Source organism: Hippocampus comes, unplaced genomic scaffold (genome assembly GCF_001891065.2).
Source record: "Hippocampus comes isolate QL1 unplaced genomic scaffold, H_comes_QL1_v1.1 scaffold2, whole genome shotgun sequence".
Classification (NCBI taxonomy): Eukaryota; Metazoa; Chordata; class Actinopteri; order Syngnathiformes; family Syngnathidae; genus Hippocampus; species Hippocampus comes.
Window position 1 is genome coordinate 1,269,525 of NW_017805139.1, and position 15,710 is coordinate 1,285,234.

The 15,710-nt window shown below is 43.4% G+C and overlaps 1 protein-coding gene across 2 annotated transcripts in view; it reads left to right on the top strand.

The window, feature by feature from the left end:
• Window positions 1–2,896: 2,896 nt before the first annotated feature.
• fam189a1 (family with sequence similarity 189 member A1) overlaps window positions 2,897–15,710 on the top strand; it is a 92,394-nt gene continuing 79,580 nt past the window's right edge. The window contains exon 1 of one of the 2 annotated variants that reach the window (XM_019867572.1): window positions 2,897–3,872. In XM_019867572.1, the coding sequence (XP_019723131.1) occupies window positions 3,633–3,872 (240 nt within the window). In that variant the 5' untranslated portion in view covers window positions 2,897–3,632. The remainder of the gene's footprint in view (window positions 3,873–15,710) is intronic. The other variant, XM_019867571.1, reaches the window with a different exon arrangement.

The window sequence follows — 15,710 nt, forward strand, 5'->3', positions numbered from 1 at the left end:
TGTTGACCTGACAAATTTTTTTTTTTTTTTTTTTTTTTTTTTTTAAAGAAAAGTTGTCCTCCCAAAATGTTCCCTTCACTGATTTCAATACTGGATGATGTTTGTGTGCCCGTAAATGTATTTTTGTACTAATAGACCATTAATGATGAATGGCACACCACACCAGTACCAGTTTATTTTTAGACTTAACACCGCTTTAATTGGATATTAGCGCTTCACATGTGGCTGATTTCTTTATTTTTGTTTCCTCCTCTGCAACACAATTTTAAGTATACCACTGTATTAATAAATAAAATCATTTTAAAGTAACGCTTGACAAAGATGTCCCTGTCTTGCCTTGCAAAGTGAAACATGTTCTTGATCTAAAATAAGCTGTCGTATCCAACACTGTGGCTATATTTAGCTGCAGTTAACTCGCTGTTTAAGACCATTTTTTGAGAGCTACAAATGTACACAGAGGGTTGTTCCCCCTTCGCGCAATCCACAAGAGTGGCCACTAGATGGCACTGGTGATTCTCAAAAGTGTGAATCCCAATGTCAGAACCATGCAAGTCATTTTTTTAAGCAACGTTATGTCTCTGGAGAAGGAAAAATAAAACTCACTTTGACTGCCCAAGGCCCTAAAAAAACATAACTTTGAGTTTGGGGGTCAATGCTCATTACTCCTCCCCACGCCTCCATAGTGCCCACATCCAAAAGTGACCATCACGTTCATATAACTTGAGAATGTACGGAGTTTAATATGAATGCTACCAGATCATTTCAAGACCCTGCCTGTCAAAGACCTACACGTGACTTTAACAGTTGTTTGGTGCGGCGCAATGTTTGCTCGGCAACGGTTGATCAATATTACTCTTTTCTATTGATATACCGGCTCCAAACGTGTTCAGTCATGAGCAGTATTCTGATTTAATTATTTTTTATTGGATTTATTAAATGGGCTGCCACCCATTTAATAAATCTGTGGTCGACTGGTTAGCACGTCTGCTTTAAAGTACAGAAGTCCTGGGTTCGATTGCAGGCTGTGACTTTTCTGTGCGAAGTTTGCTTGTTCACACCGTGCCCGTGTGGGTTTTCTCCCTAGTGCTCCGGTTTCCTCACTGCGGTCAGACCAGCCACCACACGCAAAGTTTAAGTTTCATATCCATCTATCCATCCATCCATTTTCTGATCTGCTTTATTCTCACAAGGGTCGCGGGGCATGCTGGAGCCTATCCCAGCTGTCTTCGTGCACTAGGCGGGGGACACCCTGAACTGGTTGCCAGCCAATCGTGGGGCACAAATAGACGAACAACCATCCGCGCTCACTCTCACACCTAGGGACAATTTAAGATAAGATAAGATATCCTTTATTTGTCCCACACTGGGGAAATTTACAGTCTACAGCAGCAAGATAATGGGTAGAAAGAAGACTCAAACAGGGATATTAAAGTGTTCCATTAAGCTGCCATGCATGTTTATGGAATGTGGGAGGAAACCGGAGTACCCGGAGAAAACTCACGCAGGTACGGGGAAAACATGCAAACTCCACACAGGAAGGCCGGAGCAGGAATTGAACCCTGCACCTCTGCACTGTGAGGCCGATGCACTAGTTTTGCATTACTGCATTGACCCAAGATTTTTTTCTTTTTTAATTGCGATAGAAAGAGAAGTTGATAACCCTGCATCAATGACTTAAAATTCCACCTGATTTAAAAACATCATCAAAAATTTTCATCATCCAGCAAACAGACCAGTTCGAGGGCACACTGGGCCACCCCATGCTGTACAGTATATCCAACCATAATACTTTGATGTTGCATTTCAAAATAAAAGGCCCTGAAATCTGCAAATGTGACCTTTACACCTGAATTTAAAAAAAAAACATTTCAAAAATTCAGTTTTCCCGCAACCAGACTTGTTCTAAGGCACCCTGGGCACCCAAGGTATCCAAAGTCCTCTCCTTTTTCCAGTAGGCCTATAGTTCACTCTCGAGAGAAGAAGCTTAACGTGGTTCACACTTGGGAGGGAACTTGTTTTGTTGCATTTCACTGACTTTACTGGTGCCTTTGCGGATTTCACTAATTTACGTTTTTCGGAGGCGGTCTTTGAACGTCTCTTGAGCTGACTAGATCAGAGTCGGCGCGTTGTTGAAGAGTGCTTGTATTATTTGGGGAGTTTGGAGAATAAAATACCTGCTTAGAAGACAACACTGCAGCCCTTTGCGTCTCGGAGCTGCAACAGTTGCGTACAAATTTCCAGGTTAAACATGATGGGTGCGTCTTTATTGCTTTCTTTCGACATAATAGTACTACGTGTATCAAATGTGCAGATTTTATCTGTGTCCACTTGGGGTCGTCACCCTCACATTCTACACTATCCATCTATTATCCACTCGTGACTGAATGTGTGAGACTGACTTTGCAAAGCGTGCCCTGGCCTGTCGAATGACGTACGTGGGACTCAATGAATCAAGAGTGAGGAGTTGGCTGGCTGTTAACTGACTAACTGATCATCACTCAGCATGGTGAGGTGTCAAATACAATTCCAAAAAGTAAAAATCCTCATGGAGAGCTCATTTACCTGCCCGTTGAGGAAGAGCACCTCTGGTTTAAATCAAACTGTGGCAGCGTTTTTACTTACTGGACCTGGATTTGACATTTCTGAAGGAAAACCAGTTGTGCTATACAGCAGGCACAGATGCACTTTGGCATATTTTATTAAGTGTTTCACACTTAAACTTTGTTCATTGACTGTCTTTTACACTCTCCTTTTTTGCTCACGTTTCTTTCTCTGCAGTTACAGTCAATGTGGACGACATAAAATACAAAAATCCGCGATACGGTGAATCCGCAAAACCTGAAGCGCGAACTACGGAGGGGCATATTATATCTTCATTTAGAAATATTTCATAGCATTGAGAAGGATTCCGCTGACCATATGCTTTGTTTTTTTTCCCCACAAATGCGCCCCAACTTCACCCGCTGGGATTAAAACCTCCCATGCTGCACCTCTTCACAAATCAAGAGCTGCCATACACACGCACACCGCATCTCCGAACGCCCCCTCCTCCATCACTATAGTAGTTAGTCAGCCTGGTTCCCGCTGCTGCATGCGCACAGGCGTATTGTGGCACATTTCCAACAACTGCGCACCAGAAGCACGCCGCTGGTGCACAATTGCGGATATTCTACGACAGAATTCGACGCGCTGGATGCAGGAAGTGTCCACGCTGCGCCTTTGACGCGGTGTCTTGAATCCACACATGCAGTCTCTGTCATCTTCAGCATAGCAGCGTGACAATGGTGCAAGGTTGGTTATCCGCTTCGTCGTCGGTGACTTTTCTTCCGAGGAATGGATTGTTTGCCGGAGCTAGGAAGGAATTTGTTGGAACCCTCGTTTGGATTTCCTGTGTGACGCTTAGTATCTGGTGCTGAGTCCACTCCACTCGCCTCTTCTTGCCTTCCACTCGCGGCAGCACGACTGCTAATTGGAGAGCATCTTAATTGATGGAGAACAACCACATAGGGCTTTGACCTCCACTCTCGCCTTTTACGCTTACTAACCCTGTTTCTATTTCTGCAATTCCTGTGACGAGTATTCGGCTCTCTTTTGCTCGCCCGACCTTTGCGTTGCACCTCAATTTAAGGACAATGCCACTGAACGCGTTGCCCCGGGCTGGCATCGGCGGCCAGGGCTCCCTCAGCCCGGCGTCGCTGTCCCGCAGTCTCTCTCGGCTGAGGGAATACCGGACTCGGACACGGATCATGTTGGCCCTCGGAGTCTCTCAGATGGTCCTGGGAAGCCTCATCTTGGCCGTCAGCTTCGCGGCTCTGGCTCTCACCACATCTCCCAGGGTGCGACACTCTTGCCCTTTCTGGGCAGGTTTCTCCGTGAGTACATCTATTTCTCCTCCTTTTCTTTGTTTTACTTGCCCTGAACTGTAATGGGCTGCTCTATTTGTGGGTTAAAGCAAAACATGTAATACATTAGTGGAGAATTTGAAGTGTACAGCAATGTTTCCCTGACTTTTATTGGGACATAAAGAGCACACCCGTTACATTAGAAGAAATCTGAAGGCACACCACCAAACAGAAGGGTCACAAAACGTGGCCACACTGATGATTTGCCATCTAGTGGAGAGAATTGTTCCGTTACTATTTGTCGCTGGCGTAGATAGATGAAGACAGATACATTATTTGCAGTAAATATTTTTCAGATCATTTAATTGAAATTGGACGACCGTTAAATTTTGTGGCTTATAGTAGAATGCTGTGAGAATAAGAAATTGATTATGACTGTGCGACAAATTCATACTTCACATATCATCAGGGGCCTCAGCACCTCAGCTTCACACTGCAGAGGTGCAGGGTTCGATTCCGGCTCTGGCCTTCCTGTGTGGAGTTTGCATGTTCTCCCCGGGCCTGCGTGGGTTTTCTCCGGGTACTCTGGTTTCCTCCCACATTTCAGAATCATGAGTGGCAGGTTAATGAAACTGTCCCTAGCTGTGAGTGTGAGCGCGGGTGGTTGTTCGTCTAAGTGTGCCCTGCGATAGGCAACCAGTTCAGGGTGTCCTTCGCCTACTGCCCGAAGGCAGCTAGCATAGGCTCCAGCACGCCCCGCGAGCCTTGTGAGGATAAAGCGGACCAGAAAATGAATGGATGGATGGATGGATGATGTCATCAGTCATTATGAATACCATACGGATCTGCCTTCTTGAAAAATATAAGGAATACATAAATGCAATCTTGTTGGATGATTTGTAAGTGTGTGGCAATGTCATGACAGATTTACAACAACATGGCTTTGGTGGCTATGATCTTGCCTTCAAGCTTTTTACCAAACAAGTTCAGTATATTGGACATGAGTCTGAGAAGTTCCAGATGAAACACACATTTTCCATTTGTTTTGGCGGGGGTGCTGCTAGGTGCTCCATATCAATCCTACTGAATAGAAAATTCGATTTACGAGGGCCACTGTCGGTCACGGGCTCTCAGAATTGTCATCACTTCCAATGCAGCACATTTAAAATTGCTAAAATAGCAACTCCCTGAAAAAAACAAATCTGTGTGGAGAGATGCACTCACTTGTCGTAGGTGGAGGTGATGATAACGCATTGCTTTTTTTTTTTTTGTACAATATTGGAACCACTAAGGGCTAATACAGTACAATGCTGGTCATCCTAAAATTTGTTTGGTTTTCAAGCTGTCCCCACCCTGACCCCCCCCCCCTTTATAAACAATGAAAATTGAAAAAAGTAGTTGCTCTAGTTCGAAACTGTCAGCATCTTAAAAATGCACCCAAATTTTAATGTTCTTAACAGCCGCACATGTGTAAAAAGATAACGACGTGAATGGTCACACTTGACAAAAGTCTTGGGACTCTGCTCAAACCAGTTTTGATTGTGAGTGGGCTTCATTGTTGTTGTAACAGCTCATGTCATGTCACAGAAAATGAATCAACCCTATGATGTGCACCGAACTGAGATGCTGTGAGGTGTTGTGTGACCTTAATATTTGGCTGCGCCATTTTCCCCCACGAAATGTGGAATTCCAAGTTGTAATACGTGAGGGCCGTTTAACTTTAGAGCTTCCTCTGAAGAGCTCCTTTGAGTACCAGCGCAGTTATGTCCTTTTACTTGCCATTTTAGTATTAAATAACATGGCTGTGAATGTAAAATCAGCATTCACGCATACATCCATTTCTGAAAGTTTTTTTTCCTTATTGGGGATGTAGGTGAGCTGGAGCCAATCTGTTCCCACATGTGAAGGCATTACAGTTACTTAAGTGTACTGTGAAAAAAACATTTTTAAAAAAAATGATCGCTGGTGCAAATGATGACCCCCCCCCACACACACACACATGCAATGTATGTGCTATACAAATGATAATTCTCAGTTTTTCTTTCTGTGTTCATAACGCACATTTCCTTGATTTGCTGCCAAAGACCCTGTGCAGGGCCACTCCATTAATTATAGAGGCGCTGGGCCAGAGTGCATGAGGAGGGGGAGCGAGTCAGGGTCTCCTCGGTGCCATGAGGACCATCTGTGTTTGTGTGCGAGGGTGTGCTCATAGCCACATGTGTGTGTGTGTGTGGGGGGGGGGGGTACAGTTAGAAGGGAATAGGAAGAAGCCACAGGGGTCAGAGTGCAAAGGCCAACATGCATTCAGGATGGGCGCCTTCAACTTATTTGACAAAGCGTTGGAGTTTATGTCCCGACAGCTGCTTGTTAGGATCCATGTTTGCCAGTCTGGTCATGTCGTGTCTACGACCAAATGTGCACAATTATGTTTGCTACAATGCGACTATATTGGACACCGGACTGAGGCGCTTTGTTATTGTCAAGCCGCAGACTGTGACGCTGTTGTCCGGCAGTAGCGTAGTGACAGCACTGCACTCCTCCACAATGTCTACACTTCAACACAGGTTAACATTTGCCTCTCTTGGCTCTGAGTAGTACGTCTTGACATGTAGGTGAACTGAGCTAATGAACAAGTTGATGAGAGTGTGTGTGTGTGTGTGTGTGTGCGTGTGGCTGTAAGCGTTACCTTTACTTTCTACAAAGAGAAATTGCTGCTTCCTTTCTCCACACCCGCCAGCAGTGGTAGAACGCTTCGATCGAAACCTATTCAACTATGAATTTGTATCGATGACATGAACAGCCACTGTAGACACAAGCACCCCATAATAATGTCAATTTAAGGTGGTAGACATTTGATCAGTCACTGATGTTGTAATGGTACACACGCCAGACTTGTGTGCGGGCAGCCTGGGATCTCTTCCCACTCAGTGACGATGTGGGTGTGAATGGTCGTTTGTCTCGATATGTGCCCAGCGACTGACTGGCGACCAGTTCAGGGTGTGAGCTGCCTTCCGCCTGAGGTCAGCTGGGATAGGCTGCAGCAACTCCCCGCGGCCCTGTTCAGGATAAGCAGTGTTGAAAATGGAGGGATGGCTGGGTGGACATTCTGATTATGCAATTTGGACTGCAGTATTTGTGTGTAATCCATCCTGTAAAGAGGATTGCTTGATGGTTTCAGCTGTTGAATAAGTAGCCAGATGAACACCAAGTCTGCATTTATCCTTTATGGACCATGAGTTGCTGAGCTTTCCAACAAGTCTCCTGCAAAACCCTTTTTCAGTCTTTTGTATTACTCACAAACATACACGGGTAGATTAGAGCAGAATCTGCTGATGCTCGACTCAGAGCGTGGCCAGAAATCAACAATACTTTCTTAAGCTGCACAGACTTTTTTTCCACGGTCTTTGTGTGTGTGTCTGTTCGAATTTATGTCCAGGTCGGAGCTCAATTGCCCTGAAAATTCATCTTGCCATCCCTAAAAATACCACTGCAGTAGCGCGCTATACATTATTTCCTGACATTGCATTCTAACCATGACACACTGTCGGGAGTAGAGTAACTCATTAGTGTGTCACAAGTTTTCTCAAAACTGTGAGATCTACAACCCATTTGCTCAACGGTTAATGAGTTGATTGAAAGGTGCGCCACTTAGGTGTGGGCCAGTTACAGATTTGAGGATTTACAGAGGTTTTAAAAAGTCAAGATTTCAATAACGGCTCATCCTGGCTGTCACTGCTCATGAACGCTTCTTTTTTTTTTTTTTTTGAGGGAACCTCTCAGCAGGGCACAATATGATTGGTTGCTTGTGAAGTCGATTCAACCAAACGCCTTTTTGGAGTTAATTGCCTCCAATTCCCTTTTTTATTTCTTTTTTTTTTTTTTTTTGCTTCTCAGTAAGGAACAGAGGAGGATGGAGTTAGCAAGACTCTGTTAACATACGCATTTAAAAAAAAAAGTTCGAGAAAATGAGACAGAGGCGGCGCATATGTTTGGATCAACTCTGAGTTAATTTATGGAGATGCGGATGGTAATTTGTTCTGCATGTCAGTTGCTGACAGCTGCAGAAGTCCTTTGGCTGGCTCTGTCGTTCATGGGCCAAAGCCAGCAGGGCAGAGTGATTTCACAGCCAAGAGCTCTCAGGTGAACCCGCTGGCCAGACATAGCACACAAACGTGTCTGTAGGATGAGCCCCGGTACCGTCTGCAAGCTTCCGTATCACCCTTTATCCCCGCAATGACATCGACAGGAAGTGACGAATGTCCGAGCAGGGCTGTGGGTTGATAAAAAGCCTCGGGCTGGGAGGGGAAAAAAAAGTCAGAATGAAAAGACAATGTTCGGCTGGCACACGGCCAACAAAAGATCACAAGGACACTGTGTTGCATTCAATAAGCGATGTTTGTGCCGTGATGAATGCTTTCCTGTGCCTCAACACGCTCGCACGGCAGAGACAATGTAGTGAAGTACTATATTTTTTCGCAAAAAAATAAAATAAATTAAAAAAATCTGGATTTTGAACATAACTTTCAAGCAGTGACGTTGTTTGATGATTGAACCTTCACAACACAACAACATTAGTCTAAAGAAAAACAGCTGGGGAGGTCCTGCTTTCCGAAGAAATAATTTTCTTGTGCAAGAGTCACGATTTCAAATAAATGTCTACGATTGTTTCCCTTAGTTTGACTGTTTAGTGTCTGAGTGCTGCCATCTTTCTTCAGCATATGAGTCATCAATTATGCTCTGCTTCATTACCTCCAATCCCAGTTTGTAGCACGCACGCACACACACACACACACACACACACACACACACACACAAGCTCTGGTGAAATACACCCTGGCGGTTGAAAATGAAGCTCTTGAATGCAATGCAGACAGTTTATTACGAGAGGATATATAAAGCTCCAATGACGCCACAAGTAAACAAACCTTTCAATGATGTCATTTGACCCACAGCAGAGTGATTCAGCAAACAGGGTCAAAGTCTTGAATTATATTGTTTGCCTTATTCTCGCCATCGGTGGAATGTTTGAAGCGTCAATCACAAACAAACAGACAAACTAAACAATGTTACTGTGGAAGATACAGTCCGCTCCGTAAATGTCGGGATATTGATACAATTGTCACGTTTTTGGCTCTAAACATCACTGCAATGGATTTGCAATGAAATAAACAAGATGTGCTTTAACTGCGGACTTTCAGCTTTAATTGGAGGGTATTTACATCCAGCTCAGCTGTTTCATGGCCAGGTGGGCATGTACGGCTGCAAATGGATCTTTGTTCCCTTTTATTTATCGATGATGTCACCAGCACGAAAACTCCGGAAATGTTCCGGGCAACATTATTAGACGTCATTGCACGGCGTCATTCACAGTGCAGCTGGTCAATGACCCAAAGCATATTGAAAAAGCAACCTATGAGGTTTTTTTTTTTTTTCTTAAGGCAGACAAGTGAAATGATATTTATAATGGCTAAGTCACCTGACCATGTGTTAAAAACTAAAAGTTTGATTTGTGATTGTGCATTTGTCCCATTACTTTTGGTCCATTCAAAAGTGGGAAGCACGTATCGAAATTATTATAATTTTGACAATTTTTACCTGATTTAGATTTAAATTCCCTCAAATTAAAACCGTAAATCCAAAGTTAAAGCAAATCGATCATTCCAAATTTACGGTGGTGTTGTTGAGAGACAAATAATCAGAATGGTGTCCGTGTCCCAATATTTATGGTCCTAACTCCAGAAAATTAGTAGTCGAGGCAGAAAATGATGCTTAAAAATGCTTTGAAGGGGACCAGCATGCCATCATTTCCACAGCTAAGTTGATTCTAAAATAAAAGTGGAGGAATTTTAAAAATGATTGTTGAAGGAGCTTTCCCGTAGCTTGGATTAGTGGCACAGACGAGTTTCGTTTCGACAATGAGATGAATCATGCGATGTTTGCTAGCAGGCTAGCCATTATGGTTTGCTGAATTATTCAAAAACAACAGAACCAACTATTTTTTTTTATCCATCGCTGTGTGAAAATGCCTTTCACAAGCCTCAGTGGAGGTTTGCTTCCGACTCTGCCTCTTCAAAACGAGGCCACTGGGAATGTTTTGCTGTAATCATTTAGAGTTGGCACATTCATCAAAATGCAGAGATCGCTCAACCGGTCCCACGCTTCCCCACAAGAAGCATTTGACCTCTGATGGCCAGAGCATATGTCTCCGCCCATCATCCATTGAGCTCCACTACATGTTTTATTGATAATTGCATTTATGCTTCGTTGTGAGAGAAGCATCCCCCCCCCCCCCGCTGTGTATTGTGTTGTGTTAATGCAGCCATTAATCGCCATCTGTCAACCGAAGCTGGGGCTCCTCAGCTCCGAGGCATCTCACTCACATCTGAATATTGATCAAGTGAATTACTTGCAACCCCATCAATCAGGAGGCTTTGTGTCATCTTTCATTCTTTTCTTGACCCCTGTGGCGCTTTTTAGCATTTTTGCTTCTACAATGACCTCACTGGTGTATTTAAAGCAGTGTGTGATGATGTCATAGAGAACAAGCTTTTGAAGCGTCACTCAGCAGCAATAACTCACTTAGCCGCAGCACCTTTCCATAATAAGTAGGGATGCTTCCTACTGCCTCTCATTACTCTGAGGACCCTCCAGTGCATCCTGCCTGTACTCTAGTCCGACCAGTGAGCACTTATATCATGGAAAAATAGAGTTTGCCCTGGTAAACACACACACACTCTCAAAACATTCCCTTTTAAATAATCATCTTTCCTTAATTCCTTCCTTCCCCTTCATGTGCTTCTGATGAACTCGTTTGAGTCCCACCCAGACTTTGTGCGCAATCTGCTTTGTCCAACCACTTGTACGTTGATAGCTTTTTGTTGTGGGATGTGCAGAGGACGATCTGAGCTTCTGTAAATGTGCCATGCAGAATTTAAAAAAAAAATAATAATAATTGATGGTATTTCCTTTTCATATTTCTCCCTCTTTTTCTTCCAGACTGTTTTGTTCGCTACTCACTCATATTTGTCTAATGAAGCAGCACGTTGGCATTTTACAATGCCACACTGAGGCGCAGTCATCTGTGAAAGACCTGACTTGCAGTTCACAACTAACCTTGTAATGTTTTTTTTTTCCCTTAATTAACCAACCTTTTAATTACCATCATAGAAGCCAGCAGCCATAGACAAGACCCACGTATGTAGGCAAGGCAACATTTTTTGCGAAGCAGAAGAGGCATTGGAATTCGTATCGAGTTGTTTTTTTTTTTTTTTTAAGACATGACATTTACCGAGATGTATTTTATTGTGCTATTTTTATTTTATTTTTTTCAAAGACAGGCCGCAACGTTTGCATGCTTTTTCAGGCTGACATTTTTCGTGGCATACCTGCACGCATGTTGTTTGGTTCTTTTGTGTCATGTGCAACAAAAATATGAGTATGAAATCAATTTACTTTGACAAAGCATAAGTATGATGAATAGTGTGTAGTAGATTTACCGGTCTTGGTATGTGTTTTTGGCCACAGTTGAAAATATATATTTTTACCTTTTCTTTTGAACTAAAATATCATCCATGTGTAACGGAGTGATACAGAAACTTTATGAAATTATTAACACAGTCAGTGTGGCAGCTGCTTGCTGCTGTCGTGTCAGTCAAAGCTTTGAGGAATGCACATTGGTGAGTCGCATCTTGTTGATGATCCTGATTAATTAACAATTCTAGATTAATATTTCAATTCATTTTTCCTCTTACTGCTGTGTGGTGTGCTCAAGTAGTTCCCTTAATTTCTCTGAGCCCACATGGTTTTCTGTGTCATTGTTAAAGTGCCATATTGTCAATTACCTGTTGAGTTGATGAGCAAATGCTCGTTTATTGTGCGGATAGTTGTCCGGAACTGAATGCGGCTTCACCCTTGCTCCTTCCTTACTGTGTTGCACGTAATGTTTCCTTTTTTTTTCTGTATCGAGTTGTTTATGTCATTATTTTTCATTTATTCGACTGAAGTATTAGTGTGAACCCGCAGTTCACCCCGGCGGCCATTCGTGTTTGTGTCTCTGATGTGTGTGGTGTGTTCAATGACACTTCATAAATGAGAGTGAATGTGTTCTTTTTTTCTCTTTTGCTGTGTGTCGTTGCAATACAATACAATACAATACATCTGTATTTATGTAGCGCTTTCACAACAGTGAACATAAAATGGCAAAATAATATCTCGGGTGGCGGCCCGGTGGTCCAGTGGTTAGCGCGTCGACCTCACAGTGCAGAGGTACTCGATTCAATCCCAGCTCCGGCCTCCCTGTGTGGAGTTTGCATGTTCTGCGTGGGTTTTCTCCGGGTACTCTGGTTTCCTCCCACATTCCAAAAACATACATGGCAGTCTGAGTGAACACTCCAAATTGTCCCTCGGTGTGGGTGTGAGCGCGGATGGTTGTTCGTCTCTGTGTGCCTTGCGATTGGCTGGCAATCGGTTCAGGGTGTCCCCCGCCTACTGCCTGAAGACAGCTGGGATAGGCTCCAGCACCCCCCGCGACCCTTGTGAGGATGAAGCGGATCAGAAAATGAATGAATGAATGAATATCTCGGATTACCGGGATTCTTATCATTTCTACCATAGCGCTTTAGTGGAGAATACATTTGACAATGAGATGAATAGCAATATATTTTGTTTTCTTATAAGAGTAGAAACAATATTTTGTTACTCGGCAGAGCTACAAGGAATGCACATTGATAGTTGTCCGGGACTGAATGCGGCTTTGCCATTGCTCCCGCCATACTGTATTGCAGTGCTCTCATTAAAAAAAAAAAAAAAAAACATCTGTAATCCACCTGAGTGCCAGTGATGTATTGAACCGACAGTGACGTGGCGCTTCAAACTGCCACACTCAGTAGTGGCCTGTCACACGTGTACAAAATGTTGCATGCAGTAGAGCAAACCCAGAGGATTGTCCAATATATATATATTTTTTTTCATGTTTGAAATGCAGCAAATATTTGTACTCGCGTCCATCACAGCTCTACTCCCGTAAAGCCTTCTCTTTCTTTCCTAAGCATGCTTTTGTTTGTTGTGTAGCCATGTGATAGTCTGACCCAGCTGCAGTTCAGGATGTGTCGGCCAGAATGCTTGATGCTGCACTTCTTTACAAACAGCCTCAGTTGGGCGGCCCTGCAGGTCTGCACGCAGATGGTTGAATAGAGAAGGCCACGGGGTCAAGCAGAGCCAGAGCGGGCAGGGTTGCGTGAGAGTCTGTCAAACAGAAGGTAAAAAGTCAAATTCGTGGGAATTTTGGTAAACTTTGTCGGTGAAAGAATGTCTTTTTATTCTTGTACTGTCAACACACTAAAGAAGTGTACATCTAATCTGCTCCGTTTTTCACAACAAAGCAAACAGGAAAGAGACTCTTTATGATGCTGACTTGATTTTCATCCAATCTGAAAGTGACATAAACCTTCACTTCATTCTTCAGCCAACCTTGAGGAAGGTTTTACAAAAACTTCTTTTCAGTGGCGTGCCGCTGCAGGTCAGTGTGTGCCCACCTCCGATATCAGCACTCACAGACACTTTTGTAAAGATGTTTGACTTCTGTCTGCAGTATTGCACAAGCCTTCACTTCATCCTGGTGGAACAAAGCTAACGCTCCTTGCTGCCCCGCCCTTTGTTCTATGATTAGCACAGTGCTGTGTTTGATGGCACTTTTATGTGTACTTACATATGGAGCAAACATCTTGGCAAGGTAATGTGGGCTGTGCAACGGATTGCTTTGAAACTGTTCAAACACTGATAGCTTCAGGCGTCAGCTTTCGCCATCATTCTGCTTTTATCAAGACGGTTAAAAATGTACAAACAGGAAGTGGGAAATTGTTCCTCATCCATACATCCATCGTTTTTCTACGGTGCTTGTCTTTATTTGGGTCGCAGGGGAGGTGGAGCTTATCTCTGCTGACTCTGGGTGACATGGTAGATTGGCGTGTGGAGAAATCCCACAAAGACAAACTCCAGGAAGGCTGGAGCCAAAGTTTGAACCCAGAACCTCAGAACTGTGAGACAGACATGCTAACTACAACACTGTTCTGCCCACATGCATTTAAGTCTTCAAATGCACTTTCTTTCACCATCCATCCATTATCGGAACCGCTTATCCTCACGAGGGTCACGGGGCGTGCTGGAGCCTATCTTAAAGTCTGGCAGTGATCTGGGTTGTCACCTTTAATGTAGTCAGCACTGACCACAGTCGCCGACACCAAGCTCCTAGAATCATTGGGACACACAAAAAGACAGAACATACGGAACCACACAAATGTTTATTAACACCTGTACACAGGCTTAATGTATTATTTGGTCTCCACTTCATGTTTTCGGAACACAATAAATTATATCTTCATTCTGATTTTATGACATTTCTCCAATGGTCAGGTGGACACTTTCTGGGGGGAAAAAAAAAATCAAATGTTCCTTGTTTTTGGTGTAAGAGAATGGTGCTCAAAGTGGTCCTGGAGCCAGATAGGATGCCAAAAGCTTTTCTTTTATTTTATTTTATGCTCTTTGGACTTGAAAGTGCAACATAATGAGAAAGATGGGGATGGATTTATACTTTAGGAAGGGAGAGGAGTAAGTAAGAGGGATGCCACTGCTCATTTTAATCCTGTGCTGTGGGGGAGGCAGCATGGGTGGAGGATGGGGGGGGGGGGGTGAAGGCAAATCTGTGGGCAACAATTCACATTCACAGTCACACCTTGGGACAATTAGAGCGTTCCATTACCCTACCATGCACGTTTTTGGAATGTGGGAGAAAGTAGAGTACCCGAAGAAATCCCACGCAGGCACGGAGAGAACATACACATTCTCCACAGGAAGGCCGGAGCCTGCATTCGAATCAATTCTTTCAGTCAAGTATTAAAATCTGCCTTCATCTGAAGGCATCAGAGTGGAAGAACGCTTGTATAAACAAATTTGACGTGACTTGACAGGGCGGGTTTAAATGCTGGACTTTGCTAAATTGCATCTACTGCAGGCATTCATTTAGGTTCTGACCTACAATATAAATCCAGCTGCTGTGTCAAGACGTGGAATTATACAGGCGAAGGCATAAAAATGCCCAATGCTCTGTTTTGTTTATATATTTAGTCAATCAGTCAGTCTATCAATCAAACACAATTTTAATTTAAAAATGCAACCCAAATTGCTTTTCATCATCAAAATCGTACAAATAAACGCAAACACTTGCACACAGGATTAAAGAAAATGATGTAATGGCTATAAATGTTTTTTTCAGGGATTCAGGAAGGTGGTTTTGAGAACAGTCCTTTCTATAATTATTGAGGAAACATTTACTATTTGCTGCCTGGCTCCCCTTCCTTTAGCGGATTGTAATACTTTTAAGCGCTAGTGGCTGAACACAAACGGACAGGGATAAATGTGCATTTATTGACAAACTGACTAAAGTAAAAAGAGAAAAAAAGTGTTAAACACTCTCACTAATGCCTACAACATAAACGGTGGTCCAACAACATTCGAAACTGCTGAAAAGGTTCGACTCATTTGATTACAAGTCAGTCTACCGTCAATGTGATTTCGAACGACTGCATTTATTTCCAAGCTCAAGCGATATTTGTGTCAATATTTGATTCCACTGAGCATGTGTGATCCGACATAATAAATTAGCATTATGGGTAAGTGATTCGGTTCAAAAAGTCTCGCCTGTACCAGCTGGTGATCGTGTCTAAAAGGTCACCAGATTAGCAGGGGGTGCACCCACACATGCACACGCGAGCACGTATGTACGCACACACACACACACACACACACACACACACACACACACACACACACACACACACACACACACACACACACACACACACACGACAGAAT